Source organism: Myxine glutinosa, chromosome 2 (assembly GCF_964187855.1).
Source record: "Myxine glutinosa chromosome 2, kmMyxGlut1.1, whole genome shotgun sequence".
Lineage (NCBI taxonomy): Eukaryota > Metazoa > Chordata > Myxini > Myxiniformes > Myxinidae > Myxine > Myxine glutinosa.
The window spans coordinates 54,909,766-54,927,977 of NC_136262.1; the positions used below are offsets into that span (position 1 = coordinate 54,909,766).

General features: G+C 43.5%; 1 protein-coding gene across 2 annotated transcripts in view; it reads left to right on the forward strand.

Annotated features, from left to right (window-relative positions):
- The window catches only part of LOC137421787 (transcription factor E2F2), a 91,694-nt gene that overhangs the window by 51,674 nt on the left and 21,808 nt on the right, over window positions 1-18,212 (forward strand). Inside the window, exons 4-7 of one of the 2 annotated variants that reach the window (XR_013622670.1) lie at window positions 172-330; window positions 965-1,082; window positions 6,528-7,015; window positions 7,225-8,949. Coding sequence is in view for 1 of the 2 variants with exons in the window: in XM_068108186.2 (XP_067964287.1) it covers window positions 172-330; window positions 965-1,082; window positions 6,528-6,729 (479 nt within the window). In the remaining variant the exon portion in view is untranslated. Of the gene's footprint in view, window positions 1-171; window positions 331-964; window positions 1,083-6,527; window positions 7,016-7,224; window positions 8,950-18,212 lie in introns of those variants that run through there. The other variant, XM_068108186.2, reaches the window with a different exon arrangement.

An 18,212-nucleotide genomic window follows, 5' to 3' on the forward strand; every position in this document is an offset into this window, starting at 1 on the left:
ATGTGAAAAAAGTGAAGGGGTCTGAATACTTTCTGAATGCACTGTATAATGGTCCTGGATTTGACTTGCATTTTTATTTTGACTGCAAACGGCTCGTTCACATTGATGTGAAAGTGTTACGTTGTCTGGTTTGATTGCTGAATTGTTGTCGTTTTTCTTTTGTACTGCAAGGTTGGGCATCCCGCTGGATGGGGAAGCAGGGTGGACGCAGAGCCCCTTCCTCCAGGCTGATCTGACTGAATTGGCCTGCAAAGAGAAACATCTGGATGAGCTGATATCTGCCGCTTCAGCAGAGCTGCAAAACCTTACTGAGCACTACACTGAACTTGGATATCCTTCACCTGCTCACATCGTAAAATTGCTCCTGAGCAGGGTCCTTAACACAGCTCAACTTCACTTGTGTATTTGTCAGCAACATTGGATGTTTGTTTGCTGTTGCAGTTATTCTGTGTTTGTGTGTGGTTTAGGTGGAAATGCGAATGGTTCGATGGATGTGCGGAGTATCGTTGAGAGAGAGGAAGACAAATGATGAATTGCGAAAGATGATGGGAATAGAGCCTGTGATGGATGGTGTGAAGAGAAACAGGTTGAGATGGTTTGGTCATGTGTTGAGGAAGGATGAAAGTGACTGGTTGAGAAGAGTGATGGAAATGAATGTAGAAGGAAGTAGAGGACGGGAAGACTGAGAAAGACTTGGCTAAAGATGGTGGAAGAAGAAATGCGGGCAAGGGGGTTAACAATGAGAGATGCAGAAAATAGGGCAAGATGGAGAAGATTGTCATGGGGACCGCACGGCTAACCCCCGCTCTAGCAGGGAAAATGGCCTTGAAATGCATGTTGTGTTGTTGTTGTTGTGTGTGGTTTGGAGAGGGGCTGCACAGGGAATGAATGCTTTGAGCAGGTGTTGAGAGAAAGTACCGGTTTTATCTCCTTCCGTGGTGTCATTTCCTTAATGATGGACCACGCTAGCCTATGTGACATACCATGACATCCGCAGCCTGAACAGCTTTCGGAAGCAGACCGTGTTGGTAGTAAAGGCACCCCCTGAAACCCGACTCGAGGTTCCCTGCAACTCCAACCAGGTATGGGAGGAGGTTCATATTGCTTTGCTTATCTCTTTGCAGTAAGTGGTGGCATGGGTTCTACATGTAAAAATTTGACTGAGTTAGTCTACAGAAGTTTACGACTGAAGATAAAGGTCATCCAAGTCCTTTCACCATTATTACGGTCACACCGCATCCTGTCCTCCCTCGCTGCCCTTTACAAATAAGGACACATCACAAACTTGGCATGGCTGCTTATCAATGATATGTTCACATATTAAATAAATATTTGTATGGCAGAGATGGAATGATGAATTAGACTGAGTATTCCAGGCATGTGCAATGATCCCATATTCCAAGAGATTGTGAGTGGAACGAAGAAGTCAATATCGCATTGTGCACTTCACTCTTATGGCATATTTTAAATGGGAAGTGCTGAGGAAGGCTAACCTAACTTGGCTAACCTCCGCTCTAGCAGGGAAAATGGCCTTAAAATGCATGTTGTTGTTGTGTTGCTGAGGAAGTGTGCATAGGCATGTCAGGTACTTTTAAGGAGAGAGTTCATCAGTTGAGAATGGCAACAGGTCTGGTGTGGAATGATTCCACTTACAATTGCATCACACCTTCTATGTTTCCGCTTAGGCTGAGTTTCCTCTTTCGTTCTGCAATCGCCTTCAAAAATGAAGGCTTGTGCTTTATTCAAGGGTAGCATTGTGACCCTGTGTACCACTTTTCAAATGAAACTGACTTTTCAAAGCCCCTCAACTGCAAAATCCAATTTACATGTTTATATATGGAATTGTACCATTTGGTAGAAAATCCACAACCTCTGGATGTTCCTGGTTTTCGTGCATTTATTTTGTGCATGCTGCCATCGTTTGGTCCATGGTTGGCTGGATAGCATTTTGCCATCTCTGTATGATTGATGTAGAGGTGTGCGTGCATGTGTGTGCTTTTCAATATCACCCAAGAGCCTTTTTTTTTTCTTCTCCACAATCAGAATTACATAAATCCTCCCTCCTCCTTCGTAGGATGCCAACCGTCCATGCTTTATCCTCTAAATCCTGAGCACCAAGCGAGGAAGCAGCTTGTACCATTTTTGAAGTCTTTGCTTTGACTTGGCCTGGGCCAAAATTGAACTGCCGGCCTTACAAACCCTCACCAGTGCGCTGCCTGCTTGAAACCCTAGAGTGAAGATTGGGAAGGAGCGGCCTCTCAAAGGCAGTTGCATAGACGGGAGAAGTGATGGCAAAGAGTTGAGATGTGCAGTCACTGGAAGAACGTGTACATCTTGGACTATATAGGGATGGTTGGATGATCGAGTGAGTGGAGAGGGTGATATTGGAGAATAGACAGTAGAAAACAGATAGACCACCCACCTGTCTGAAATGTGAAAGCTAGAAATCTTATGCTTTCGCCTCCTCAAGGGAGATTCAAATAATGTTGAGAGCTGTAGATTCCACAGAATTCAGGAGAGACAGATGTGATCATGGGTGCCTCTGTTTTTACATATAGAACAAGAAAAAGAGCAACCAGAGAATGCAAACCCTCGCCAGGATGTATTTTCTGTGGTTTTTAATTAAGGCTTTTGTGTTTAAACAAATATGGTGACCGATGACGGCATCATTCTTTTTTTCGAAACTATTTTATTCATAGATTATGCTCAAGAAATTTCATCTTTATCGGATGAAGTTTTGTACTTGTCGAATTATGACGTCATAATGGAGGCACATATGACATCATCATTAACATATTTTATTCCCCATGGAGAGTTCTTTGCAATGAGCCATGTCTCAATTTTTCTATTCAGCACTTTCGGAGATATGGAGGTGCAAAGTTTTTCGATTTTCCAAGATGGCGGCCGAACCACGTGACCTATGACGTCATAATTATCATTAAAAAATTATACAGGTGGAGTTGCACCTATGGTGAAAATTTCCTGTCAATCAGACCAACGGTTGCAGAGAAAATCATATTTATTCTGTGCGGACAAACAAACAAAGAGACAAACGGACTCAAATGCAATACCCTCTCCTCTGGCAAGGGTAATAATGTATTACTGGAGTTCAGGGTCTTGTTTACACAGCAACTTGGATGGCTACCTCCCATCTTCATATGTATGAGATGAGATTGCTACTTTCCAGCACCTTCAATGAACACAAAGTATTGAGAGAATGTGGATGGGTTACATATTGTTATGTGGAAGAGGGTGGGGGGCTCATAGCTAGACTGTGTTAAGTGTAACATGGTCCGTGTGTTTTGAATAGGTTAGATTGCCATGTAACGGGGACCTGTCAGAATAAGTAATTTGTTACGCGTGACACTAGGGATGCAGCGTATGGAATGTACAGACAGGATAGTCACAGTAATATTGTCGGTGTAACCACCTCTTGTTTGTGGGTGTGGCCAGGTGAGGAATTCCTGTCACAAAAAGCATATCACACGTTTGCGAAAGACCATTACGATCTGTCTCTGGCCAGTGTGCACCAGCCATCGTGGCACAGTGTGCTGTCGAGCTGGAAGTCTCAATAGAAGCTGTTAGCGGGACGGCCCAGAGGAGAACTCTGCCAAAGAGAAAGAAGAGTACCAGAGAAGGTGGATCACAGAAGAATTTGTGAGGCAGACCATTCTTCTGAAGAAGTTTGGGCTTTTGGAAGTTGTGACTGAATGTCAAATTTGGATTATATTGTCTTCATGATTGTTATCTTGCATACATTTTAATATTAGAGCACTCTTAATTGATCAAACATTGGACTGACAGGATAGCTTAGTGGTATATGTGCACACCTCTGAACTGTTTCACCTATAGTACAGCGGATAACAACAATTGTGCATTTTATGAGAAAAGCATGAAATTTCTAACATCGTTAGTGCATACCATAAGGTTTATTTTAAGATGTGGAGGGAAGTCAGATTTGACCTCTGAGGACCGTGAGAGGTCAAATCCAAAATGGCCACCAGTCCACCGGGTCTAATGTTCAAACGTGCTTAATTTTGGAACCAAATAGTGTAGAAAAACATTATAGGAGTCATTTCCAACTAAATTGGGGATGCCCATTCATTTGGGATCACACATCGAGATGGCCACGTTGAAGTTGCTGGGAGACTGGCTGGAAGACAGTGGCTGGACGAACGCCCTAGTACAGGCTGACATTGCAAGTTCCGGAACAGCAAATTCCTTCATACATGCCAGCCATGTCACCAAGACCCGCCATGCACAGCAGGTCACAGCTGCAAGCCTTTATACACTCCTCCAACAAGCTTACAGTGAAGACTGCACATCCAATGATACATCCAATGCAACCAGATACTCCGCCTTTTGAGGAGTGGTGCATACAGCAAGCAAAGGCCAGTGTCCACTTTGACTACTGGCTTAAAGCCCTGTCATTGGAGCTTCTCTTGCTGCGGTACATCAGGTCACTTCGTGAAGGTAACTTCAAGCTGTACGTGTAATCCCTGACGCAGATCAAGCCCTGGATGTTTGCCCTAGATCACACGCACTACTCCAGATGGTTTCCCGTACACATCCGTGACATGACGACTCTTGCTGAAAAACACCCAGATGTCCTAGCAGAATTCAAGTCTGGAAATTTTGTGGTGCACAAAACCAGCAACAAGTTCTCTGCCATGGCACTTGACCAGTCCCATGAGCAGAACAATGCAATGGTGAAAGGTTCTGGTGGGACTATTGGACTGACTGGCAATCCAGGAGCACTCAGACACTGGATGGTAGCAGGGCCAGAAATTGCCAGGAGCACTGCAGAGTTTGAGGAACAGGCCATAAAGCAACAGGATGGTGCTGGTGACACAGGACACCATCACCATGACCAGCAACCTGGAGTGCAATCAGTATTCCTGAAGGACGTTAAGGCACTTGTGACAGTGCTGGAAGAGATGGGGAATCCATTTATAGAACACAGCCAAGACCTACTAGTCATTGACACAAGGGACATCATGGACACCCAAGTGGATGAAACTGTGAGAAGGATTGAGACCCTTGGTGAGGAGCAGTACACCAAGTTTGTGACAGAACTGTTTGGTTCCAAAATTAATCACGATTGAACATTAGACCCAGTGGACTGGCGGCCATTTTGGATTTGACCTCTCACAGTCCTCAGAGGTCAAATCTGACTCCCCTCCACATCTGAAAATAAACCTTATGGTATGCACTAACTATGTTAGAAATTTCATGCTTTTCTCATAAAATACACAATTGTTATAATATGAGAGCTTATCCGCCGTACTACTAGGTTTGAATCCCAGCCAAGCTATAAACTGCCATCCTGGTTTTTGCAGGCAGAGTAAATACATCAATTGGTGCGCCCTCCATCGAAGGCACGTACATTCCGGAGGACCCATCTGCTAGCATTGGTCTTTGGTGGACGTTAAATATCCTACAGGATCGTTAAAGATTAAAGATCCCACAGCAGCAATAATGCTGCTAGCCGAGCACCATCAACACAGATTGAGATGGTTTGCCCAACGAGGAAGCTGGAAAACCACGACATGAGCCGAGGCTGAATCCCACACATGGAGAGCTTTTTTTAGGAGCGTTTTGTGCCAGACTGTCAAAGGCATTGCTGATGTCCAGTGCAACAACACCACTTTTCCGATGTGCTCGAGAGCTGAAGAAATTTTTTTGCCAACGTAAGCGAGGAGGTCACCAGTGGAGGTGGCTATTGAAAGAGCAGGTTTTGAGATGAGTTAAAAGTTGTTTATTGATGAGACTTTGGAGATATTGGCATTCATGGCAATTGGACAGTAATTTGAGGGATCGGATATGTCGTCCTTCTTTGGGACAGGGCAGACTTTTAGGAGGTTGGGTAAATATAGATTCAGTAGGAGAGGTTGAAAATCTTTTAAGAAAATAGGAGCAAATTTGGGAGCACATCATTTGAGGACAAAAGAGCTGGAGACGCAGCTGAAGCCATTGTGGAGACGAGGAAAACAAGAAACGTTGTTTTGTCAGTTAGTAATAGCAACCCATATGGTCAGATAGGAAGAAACCTAAGCCTAATTGAGGACCTTGTACATGAAAGGACAAAAGACATTATTTGAAGAAATCAATGTACTTTTACTTGAATTAGACAGACATTTGTAGACAATGGAGAAACTCTTATGGTGGAAGGGATTTTAATTTGGATTCCAGATATTCAGATTGGAACACTTACAGGAATGAAACCAAATCTGGTGATTTTACCTGCGTATGGTTGGGGTACCATCTTGCACTTTCCCACGGAATGTGCCTCGTGATGTTGCTTTCACATTGCAACCTGGTTGTTTGTCTTTCTTTCCTGCTTTATTTTTTCATCATCTTCTGTTGATTGTCATTTGTTTGCTGAGCTTGATGGGTCCGTGTATGGGTTTGTAATTGTTTTATTGATTATCCTCACTGTTGATTTTAAATCGATCTCCATCTCTTTTTAATGTGTGAGCCGTGCCTTGCAAGTGAAGACTAATTCAAATTTTCCCCATCTACTCTAGAGCCTGCAGATGAATCTCCTAAGCTCGAGGGGTGCCATAGATGTTTACCTCTGTCCTGAAGAGGAAAACGGCAGCCCTGGGTCTCACAACGAGATTTCTGATGTGCGCCCCAGCCAAGACTCCAAACATAGCCTGGCTTTGACCCAAAGCTTTCTGTCTCACCAGGACAAGGATGCGCCAAAAGACTATCCGCATGGCCGAGGTTACATTATGTCATTGACATGAAACATCCTTTGATCTCCAAAGATAATTTTTATTTTGATTTGTTTTTTAAAGAATAATATATCAGAATATTGTTTTTCTCTTGATAGCTTCAGTTATTCCATTCATATAATATCTACCAATGATATTAGCCCAGTTCAAACAATAACTGGCCTGTTTCAAGTAATAACATTGCTAGCCTATTTCAAGTAATAACATTGCTAGCCTATTTCAAGTAATAACATTGCTAGCCTATTTCAAGAAATAACATTCCCAGCCTATTTCAAGTAATAACATTGCTAGCCTATTTGAAGTAATAACATTGCCAGCCTATTTCAAGTAATAACATTGCTCGCCTATTTCAAGTAATAGCATTGCTCGCCTATTTCAAGTAATAACATTCCCAGCCTATTTCAAGTAATAACATTGCTAGCCTATTTGAAGTAATAACATTGCCAGCCTATTTGAAGTAATAACATTGCTAGCATATTTCAAGTAATAACATTGCTGGCCTATTTGAAGTAATAACATTGCCAGCCTATTTCAAGTAATAACATTGCTCGCCTATTTCAAGTAATAGCAGTGCTAGCCTATTTCAAGTAATAACATTCCCAGCCTATTTCAAGTAATAACATTGCCAGCCCATTTCAAGTTATAACATTGCCAGCCTATTTGAAGTAATAACATTGCTAGCATATTTAAAGTTAATAACATTGCTAGCCTATTGGAAGTAATAACATTGCCAGCCTATTTCAAGTAATAACATTGCTAGCCTATTTGAAGTAATAACATTGCCAGCATATTTCAAGTAATACCATTGCTAGCCTGTTTCAAGCAATAATGCTACCAGCCGACTTGTAGCAATAACATTGCTAGCCGAGTTCAAGCAATTACACTGCTACTCGAGTTTAAGCAATAACATTGCTAGCTGAGTTCAAGCAATAATGTTGCTAGCCGAGTTCAAGCAATACCGCTGCTAACTTATTTCAAACAATAATGTTCCTTGCCTATTTCAAGTAATAATATTGCTAGCCGAGTTTAAGCAATAACGCTGCTGGCCTATTATTTCAAGCAGTAATGTTGCTGGCCTATTTCAATCAACAATGCTGCTAACGTATTTCAAATAATTTTTCTGGCCGAGTTTAAGCAATAATGTGCTCGTCTAGTTTAACTAATAATGTTGCTAGCCTAGTTCAAGCATTAACGCTGCTAACTTATTTCAAACAATAATGTTTCTAGCCTATTTCAAGTAATAATATTGCTCATTTATTTCAAGCAATAATATTGCTCACCTATTTCAAGTAATAATATTGCTCATCTATTTCAAGCAATAATGTCTCTAGCCTATTTCAAGTAATAATATTGCCAGCTGTGTTTAAGCAATAACGTTGCTGGCCTATTTCAAGCAATAATGCTGCTAACGTATTTCAAGTAATAATATTGCTAGCCTATTTCAAGCAATAATGTTTCTGGCCTATTTCAATCAACAATGCTGCTAACGTATTTCAAATCATATTGCTAGCCGGTTTAGGAAATAACGTTGCTGGCCTATTTCAAGCAATAATGTTTCTGGCCTATTTCAATCAACAATGCTGCTAACGTATTTCAAATAATATTGCGAGCCGAGTTTAAGCAATAACGTTGCTGGCCTATTTCAAGCAATAATGTTTCTGGCCTATTTCAATCAACAATGCTGCTAACGTATTTCAAATAATATTGCTAGCCGTGTTTAAGCAATAAGGTTGCTGGCCTATTTCAAGCAATAATGTTTCTGGCCTATTTCAATCAACCAATGCTGCTAATGTATTTCAAATAATATTGCTAGCCGAGTTTAAGCAATAACGTTGCTAGCCTATTTCAAGCAATAATGTTTCTGGCCTATTTCAATCAACAATGCTGCTAACGTATTTCAAATAATATTGCTAGCCGAGTTTAAGCAATAGCATTGCTAGCCTATTTCAAGTAATAATATTGCTAGCTTATTTAAAGCAATAATGCTGCTGGCCTCTTTCATGTAATAACATTGCGAACCTATTTCATGCAGTAACGTTATATCAAGGAATGAGAAGAAATTAGACGCCAGAGGAGGCCATGCCTGTGCCACCAACACCAGATTAAATAAATCCTTTTATCCATCAAAACAACTTAATTTCATTGGGGGAACGGGGGAGGAGTGGGGATGTGAAAAGTGTGGCAGGATCAGGGATATGACATGGGTGTTAAAAATAAAAATGTAAAAAGAATTTTTTTATTTTGTGTTTTTTTTTTTTTTTGAGGGAGTTGGGGGTTGGCGAAAGTGGTTTTAGGTCCCTTGATCCCTTGATGAGACCCTCTCATTGACATCACAACACATGTACACAATCACCCATCAATATTCAAGTTGCCCACAAGTCCTGCCAATATCCCTGCACCCCTCTATCTCCAATGCTTCCAGGTACCTACCTAATTCCAATTTAAACTTATCTACTGTTTTTGCTGCCATCACCTTTTCATGGAGGCCATTCCATGCATTAACTACTCTCTGAGTGAAAGTTCCTTGCTTTACCTAACTCTCCAAAGGGCTATAGCCCCTGGTCCTAATACTGTCTGTCCACTGTGCTGAAAACTCCACTGCACATATCTTGTCCTTACACTTCATGATCTTAAACATCTCTTAAATATCTTTGAAAATTTGACATCCGCTTTGGGTTCTTCATGCGTGCATGGTGAAATTTGAGCTGCTCGGTTACACCTCACCAAAGCTGAGTTTTCCGAACTGGATTTGTCGTGTTTTGTGTTGTGTCATGGTGGACAGAGGTTACGTTTTCACCCTTGTCTGTCTGTTTGTCTGCATCTCTGTCTGTGAACAGGTCATCTTAAAATGTTGTGGAAGGATTCGGACGAAATTTGGTGGAGTGCTTGTGTGTGTGACAAGGATGAAATTATTCGATTTTGGTGCAGATCTGGATCCAGATACTGTAATTCTTTGCTTGGCTCTTCACCATTAAGAGATAGGGCCAAAAGCGACTTGTCACACGATATCTCAAAAAGTTTAAAAGTGATTATTCACCATTGAGAGATGGGGCAAAAAAATGATATATAGCATGATATTTCAAAAAGTTGTGGACGAGTTATGACAAAACTAGGTGGAAGAGTTGGTTCGTTGATGAGAGCAAGTTGATAGGTTTTGGTGCAGGTCCAGATCCAGATCCGGCTTATCAGTGGGTTACAAAACATAAACTGTTCAGTGTGGTGGATGTATGCGCTCTACCGAGTGCCGTTCTAGTTCGTTAATTTGTTGCTGTTAAGTCTCGTGCAATATTTCATGTTAATTAACTCGTTGTTTTGTGCTATTTGTTTTGTACACATGTTTTGTGCACATTTTCTTCTTCTCCACCACGATATATGTCTCTTATTCTTCCTCTTCCATAAAATTATTTTTATGAGGTGTTTGTCTGCTCCGTGCCTCATCCACAAACCTTCCCCCCTCCCTACTTCCTTCACTCCCACTCATACAGCATAGCATTTCTCCATGTGTTCAACAAGCTTTCTAATTCCCCATCCCATGATCTTTATCTCCGTTTGGCAAAGTTGGGAATATAGAATCAGGAAAAGTACCCATCCTCACCCGACCCACTCAAAGCTTCATGTCCCCCTTCCCCCTTCTGCATCACTCACTCTCAGCCCATCCACTAAACGCTTCCTGCTCACCTCTCCCTCTAAAACCTTCCCCCACACACTCAAAGCTTCATCTACACCCCACAAACTCAAACATTCACCCGCACCCTACACACTCAAACGAGAATGTCAAGAAGGTTCCTTCAACCCTCAACTCTGACTCTGCTACTGGACCGGACGGCATCAGCTCACATGTCTCAAAAGCCTGCTCTACTGCTCTTTCGCATCCTCTCTCTGCTCTTTATACCTAGTCATTTGAACTGGCTCATCTTCCATCTGCTTGGAAATCTGCCACCATCCCTGCATTATATTAAAAAGGTGCAAAAACTGATCCCCTCAACTACAGACTTAACAGCTTACTTTCAATAATCAGCAAGGTGATGGAATCCATCATTGCAGTTGATATGAAATTCTTCCTTTTCTCTAACAACCGCATCTCAGATCACTAATTTGGTTTCAGAACAGGTTACTCAACCTTGGACGTGCTGCTTCTACTCTCCTTCTACTCCCCCTCAACAATGGATGGAGGCGTTCAATGTCAGACATGAAATGAGGGCCATCTCTCTGGACATATGTCATGCTTTCTGGCATCCTGCCTTGCTCTCGAAAATGTCCTGCCTTTAGCATCCAAGGTCAACTCCACACATGACTTACTGACTTCCTTTAATCTCGTAGCCAACATGTGGCTCTCAACAGAATCTTTTCATCTCCTCTCCCTGTCAATGCTGGAATGCCCCAAGGAAATGTTCTGGGCCAATCCTATTCCTGATCTTCATCAATGATCTCCTTGACTCTGGAAAATCCTATTGATCTATTTGCTGATGTATCCAGCATCTGCCATGACATCCCTCATCCTTCAGATCGGCAGGCTGCAGCCTCCTCCCTCTCTTCAGACCTCAAAAAATATCACAAGCTGTTCAAACACTTGGAATATGTCTTTCAATTTTTTTTTTTTTTTTGTATACTGAATCGAGGCTCGTGAAAGAGCTGACAACCGCGAGGGAAAGACAGCACAGGGGGACCGCGAGGGAAAGACAGCACAGGGGGACCGTGAGGGAAAGACAGTACAGGGGGACCACGAGGGAAAGACAGCACAGGGGGACCGCGAGGGAAAGACAGTACACGGGGACCGTGAGGGAAAGACAGCACAGGGGTACCGTGAGGGAAAGTCAGCACAGGGGGACCGTGAGGGAAAGACAGCACAGGGGGACCGTGAGGGAAAGACAGCACAGGGGTACCGTGAGGGAAAGTCAGCACAGGGGGACCGTGAGGGAAAGACAGCACAGGGGGACCGTGAGGGAAAGACAGCACAGGGGGACCGCGAGGGAAAGACAGCACAGGGGGACCGCGAGGGAAAGACAGCACAGGGGGACCGCGAGGGAAAGACAGCACAGGGGGACCGCGAGGGAAAGACAGTACACGGGGACCGTGAGGGAAAGGCAGCACAGGGGGACCGTGAGGGAAAGACAGCACAGGGGTACCGTGAGGGAAAGTCAGCACAGGGGGACCGTGAGGGAAAGACAGCACAGGGGGACCGTGAGGGAAAGACAGCACAGGGGTACCGTGAGGGAAAGTCAGCACAGGGGGACCGTGAGGGAAAGACAGCACAGGGGGACCGTGAGGGAAAGACAGCACAGGGGGACCGCGAGGGAAAGACAGCACAGGGGGACCGCGAGGGAAAGACAGCACAGGGGGACCGCGAGGGAAAGACAGCACAGGGGGACCGCGAGGGAAAGACAGCACAGGGGGACCGCAAGGGAAAGACAGCACAGGGGGACCGTGAGGGAAAGACAGCACAGGGGGACCGCGAGGGAAAGACAGCACAGGGGCTGCACAGCACAGGGGGACCGTGAGGGTCCAATTCTTTGAGGGAAAGACAGCACAGGGGGACCGCGACGGAAAGACAAAGGTGCGGTGTACAACAAACAAGTACAGATACATTCAAAGTACACCGCCCCCATGCCAAGTGCAGACATGACCTCCTCGGGATTCCTTGTGCATAGCGAGCGGGTGATGTGAGGGTCTACGAGCGCTTGAGCAGGCGGTGCGGACATGACCTCCTCGGGATTCCTTGTGCATAGCGAGCGGGTGATGTGAGGGTCTACAAGTGCTTGAGCAGGCGGTGCAGACATGACCTCCTCGGGATTCCTTGTGCATAGCGAGCGGGTGATGTGAGGGTCTACAAGCGCTTGAGTAGGCGGTGCAGACATGACCTCCTTGGGATTCCTTGTGCATAGCGAGCGGGTGATGTGAGGGTCTACAATCCAGACAAATCTCACACTCACTATCCCTCTCTGAAAGAACCGTCTGGCAAACACTCCTATCTACTTTGGTGATACTGCCTAAATCCAGAATCGCTGCTCACCTCCACTCATTTCATCCTATTTTTCCCACCTGTGGAATCAACCACCCCATCCTCTTCAATCTCATTCCTTCCTCCAGGTCTTCAAGCCACCTGTTCACTACCATATCTGATCATCCCCAGTCCAAAACTATGATCCTTTCTACCCTCGTTAATCCCTCTTAAAGTCCCTCCTCCTTCCAATTTTGCAGTTTTCCCTCCTTAGAGTTTCCTTCTGTATCCATCTAGTCCATGTTGTCTGCCCCATGCGTCCTGTGTCCATGTTGTCCACCCCATGCATGCGTGTTTTGCGTCTTGTTTATGTCTGTTACTTCCTGATCCATTCGGTGTACTAGCTCTTCCTCAAGCCTCAACTATATACTGTATACAAAAACACTATCAGATCTGGTAATTGCCTCCTTTTTAATGTATAAAGCACTGTCTTCTTCAGCCGCTCCTCATAGCTGAATCTAGCTAGGCCCTGAATCAATCTAGTAACTCAATGCTGAACCCTCTCTGTGGCAGCTATAGACCAGACGGATTTCTGAGAAATGTGAATGTTCGGTGCATTTTTGGGTAAAAGTTGGGAACCTCACTTTTTAATATAATTAGGGTATGCTGAATTTGATTAACCCAGTTCCCAAGCCAGATTTTGAGTTTTTGACCTGCTAATTAGCATAAACAAAATGGCCACCAAATTGCCATTTTTGGACAATTTCTTTGAACAAGCATTTATATATCATGTATATACAGGCAGCTCTTTTACTTTAACTTTACAACTTTTACCCCAAAATGCACCAAGAAGCTTATACATTGCCTTTTTCATAAATCAGTCTAGTCTATATTATGGTTGGCGACGTATTGAAAGAGACATTCAAACTGATATTGAAATTGGACACTATAAAATGGGAAATGGTTTTAATAAGACAATGTTTCATACAACCATTTATTCTAAAATTAAGTATACATGGCCATGAAGCACAAACATTCAGGAATGTCACACATGTTGTTTTGCCAAACTACATCAAATTCATACAAGAGGTCTGATCATCACTCTATTGCTGACAGGTACACATTGATGTGCACCTCAACTCTGAATAGCGACATTTGCAGCGTTGAGTCTTGCATTGCTTCTGGCATGCACAACAAATCATCTCGAGGAAACTTTCTGAGATTGGACTCAGTGTCATCAGAATAGGCTCTAGTCCTGAATAACCACGTTTCCATCCCATTTCCACAGGTGCAGGAAGGTCAGGTATGGCACAATGAGCATTTCTCCATACCATGGCTTGATAGTGTACTCGCATCAAATGGAAATGAAGAGCTTCACTTGTCGGTGACATTGCTTCTGGTTTACCAGTCTTGGAGAACAACATATGTCGTGCTGAATCAACAGAGGTTGTTCTGTGCACATTATATATTCTGCAGACGAACGCTTCTGCAGATTTGATTGTCTCCTCTGTGAGTTCACCAATGCCCAAGTTCATCAGTTTATTCAAAAGTCAAAAAAACCCTCAAAATTCGGCTTGAGAACCGGGTTAATCGAATTCAGCATACTCTAATTATGTTAAAAAGTGAGGTTCCCAACTTTTACCAAAAAATGCACCTATAAGCTTATACATGGCCTTTTTTCATAAATCCATCTAGTCGACGATGTCCTTCCTCAGATATGGTAACCAAAACTGCACACAATGTTCAAGATGAGGCCTCACTTAATTCCTGTTAAGTGTTAAAACTACCTCTGATTTATACTTTATCGCCCACGAATATAACCTAAACCCATGCTTAACCTATAGCTGCCTGGCATTGTCTTGTCTGCTTACCTCCCATATCTACGACCGCCCCAGATCCTTTTTCCTGTGTGAAACGCTCCAAAATTGCATCATGTAATCTATTTCATTATTCTTACCCATGACATGCTGCATGCACATCACATTTCTTTATGTTAAATTGCATCTGTCAATCTTTTGCCCAATCTATGAAGGTATCAATACTTTCCTGAATCTGATCACCCTCCTTCCCCACCTCTATCCCCCTCCCCCCTGCTAGCTACCTTACCTCCAAGCTTAGTGTCATCTGCAAATTTGAAAGCTTACTCTTCACCCCACTATCCAAATCGTTGATGAATAATAATGGTACCGAGTCCTGATCCCTGCCCTGAGGTACCCCACCACTTACATCCTCCCAGCAAGACATCCTCCCACTCACAGCCACCTTTTGTTTCCTATCACTAATCCAGTTTCCAATCCAATTAGTTACCTGACCAGCCACTCCGCAAGCCCTCATCTTGGCTAACAACCTCCGATGTGGTACCCTATTAAATGTCTTCTCAAAGTCTAGATATATTATGTCCACTGCCATTGCCTTATCCATCCAATCAGAAAAATATTCTTTGCCCTGTCCTTCTCATTCTCTCTTTTGGCTTTCTTGCCTTCTCGCTCTATATGATGGTCACTTAATCCTAAATGCTCTCATACGCCCATGTCCTCCACCATATTGGGATTGTTACTTAAAATAAGGTCTAACACGAAACTCCCCCGAGTGGACCCATCTACAAATTGGGTTAAAAAGGCAATCCTGGACTAGATTGAGGAAATCCTCATTTGCTCTGCCTTCTGTTTCTGGACCTAATATATCCATGGAAAGTTGAAATCCCCCAAAATCCATCCTCTTCCCTTACCATATGCCTTCTGAATTCTTCATGTACTCTTCCTTCCTCCTCTTCCTTCACACCAGGATCCCTATAAAAGCATCCGACCAGTATCTTACTACTTTTTTTTTACAATCTCTGATCTCTACCCATACAGAATCCTCCAAATTAATTCCCTCCTTAAGGTTTGCAATCCCTTTCTCTCGATGCAATCCTCTCCTTTACCCAGATTGTGACACCTCATCTTATTCTCTCCTTTCTATCACATCAATACACCTTGTAGCCTTCCAATCCTGACCTTCATTTACTCTCCTCCTTAAACCATGTCTTGCTTACTGCAACTATACCGTACTCTACTTTGGCCTCAATCTCCTCCATCTTATTATTTAAACTCCTGGCATTGGTATAGAATATGTTTAACTTTTCCCTTCCTGAAATTGATTTTCTGGGCTGGGCTTACTAATCACAATTACATCATTGGTTCCTTCCTGTGTAGTCTCTCCACCCTCCTCTAACCTAAAAGTATGAATTCCCTCCTCAATTCCCACTGCAAATCTTGCTGCTCCCTTTATAATTAGTATATGGACAACCTTCTGGAAACACTTCCTTTGCCCCAAAATGATTCACACTTCTTCAATGCAAAACCTTCTTCCTCACACCATTCTTCCAGCCATTGGTTTACATCTATCACTCTGCTTAATAAAGTCGATTTGATATCCCAATCTTGGGGAAAACACCAGAAAACATGACTTCACAACTCTTTGCTTTCAGTCACTTAGCCAATATTCTGTACACATTATTCAAATCCTCCAAGTAAACATTCCCTACATTTGCTACTTGGAGTACCACAACCAACACCATCCAACATCACCCGATTCGATGTCATTTAACCTTTCTTCAATGTCCCTAACTCGTGCTCCTTCAAAACTGCACATAGCTCTTGTCTCTGATCCTTTTTGTGGAATGAAGATTCTACATATTTAATAATTTAAGCACTAATAAAAACTGTATCCCTGCTTCATTCCTACCTATCTCTATTGCTGCACCCTAACCACTGCCTGAACGCACTATCCCCTCACTACTGCCTGCCCTTGGTACACCCTCACCACTGCATACATTCCCTACACCCACACTACTTTCTTCACTCACGACATCCATACCACTGCCTGCACTCGCTATGCCCTCAGCACTGCCTGCACTCACTATACCCTCACCACTGCCTACATTCGCTACAACCTCACCACTGCCTACATTTTCTACACCCTCACCACTGCCTGCACTTGCTACAACCTCACCACTGCCTACATTCACTACAGCCTCACCACTGCCTACATTCACGACACCCTCACCACTGCCTGCATTCCCTACACCCACACCACTTCCTGAATTCACTACATCCATACCACTGCCTGCACTCGCTATGCCCTCAGCACTGCCTGCACTCACTTTACCATCACCACTGCCTGCCCTTGGTATACCCTCACCACTGCCTGCATTCCTTAACCCACGCTACACTGCCTGCACGCCCAATGGCCTCAGCACTGCCTGCACTCACTATACCCTCACCACTGCCTGCACTTGCTGGACACTCACCACTGCCTACATTCCCTATACCCTCACCACTACCTGCATTAGCTACACCCTCACCACTGACTGCATTAGCTACACCCTTACCACTGCCTGCACTTGTTACACTCTCACCACTGCCTACATTTGCTACACCCTCACCACTGCCGACAATTGCTACAACCTCACCAGTGCCTGCACTTGCTACACCCTCACCATTGCCTGCACTTGCTACAACCTCACCACTGCCTACATTCACGACTGCCTACATTCGCTACACCCTAACCACTGCCTGCATTCACTATAGCCTCACCACTGCCTGAACTTGCCACACCCTCACCCCTGCCTACATTTGTTACACCCTCGCCACTGCCTGCACTCGCTACAACCTCACCACTGCCTGCACTCGCTACAACCTCACCACTGCCTGCACTCGCTACACCCTCACTGTAAACAAAAATATCCGTAAATTAAAGTAGGTCAGTGCAGACTTGATCTGCTGAGTGTAAGTCACGTGACCCAAGATAATGGAGCTTACACTTAAATTGGTTACTAGGCAATGCCAACACAAGCCTCCTCCGCATCTTATTTTATAATTTTTGCCGTATTTACATTAAAACTACTATAGCTGTAAACTTTTCAATAAAGAGCTCATTCTAATCACCAATTCTTGATTTACTTAAATTATTTAGCTGCTTACAGAATGCAAGCACAATATACTTCATCAAATATATGAAGCTCTCATACAATCCACATTATCAAATATATACAGCTTGTATTTCCGAAATCTGCATGTAGGATGCACCCGAGTAGTTGCTTGCAGTGTGCAAGCATGCCCCACTCGTCTTATATGTGTGACCCATTCACCCCGCCCCAAGAGGTAGGGCCAAAAATGACACTGCTCTTGCACCTTCTTGCCATGTGGTGATCATAACTATCAAGGATTTAGGAGGAGATAGTGTGACGGATGGACAGACAGACGGTACAAGAACCCCCCGTTTTTCTTTTAAGGGTGTAGTACTGTTGAAAAATTGAGAAAACTACATAGGTACCTTTGAGAGGCCTTTACACAAAAACAAAGTCAAGTTAATATCTAATTTTCAGTTTTTCTTGAAAGATATAATCTTGGCTTTAACTCAGACCAGTTTCAACGCTTCTTTGTCATATTACATGCATATAATTTGCATAAATTAGACCGTCAATAAAAAACAAGGAAAAACAAAGAACACATTTCTACTTCTATCTTCTATGTCACCTATCATTCTTTTCA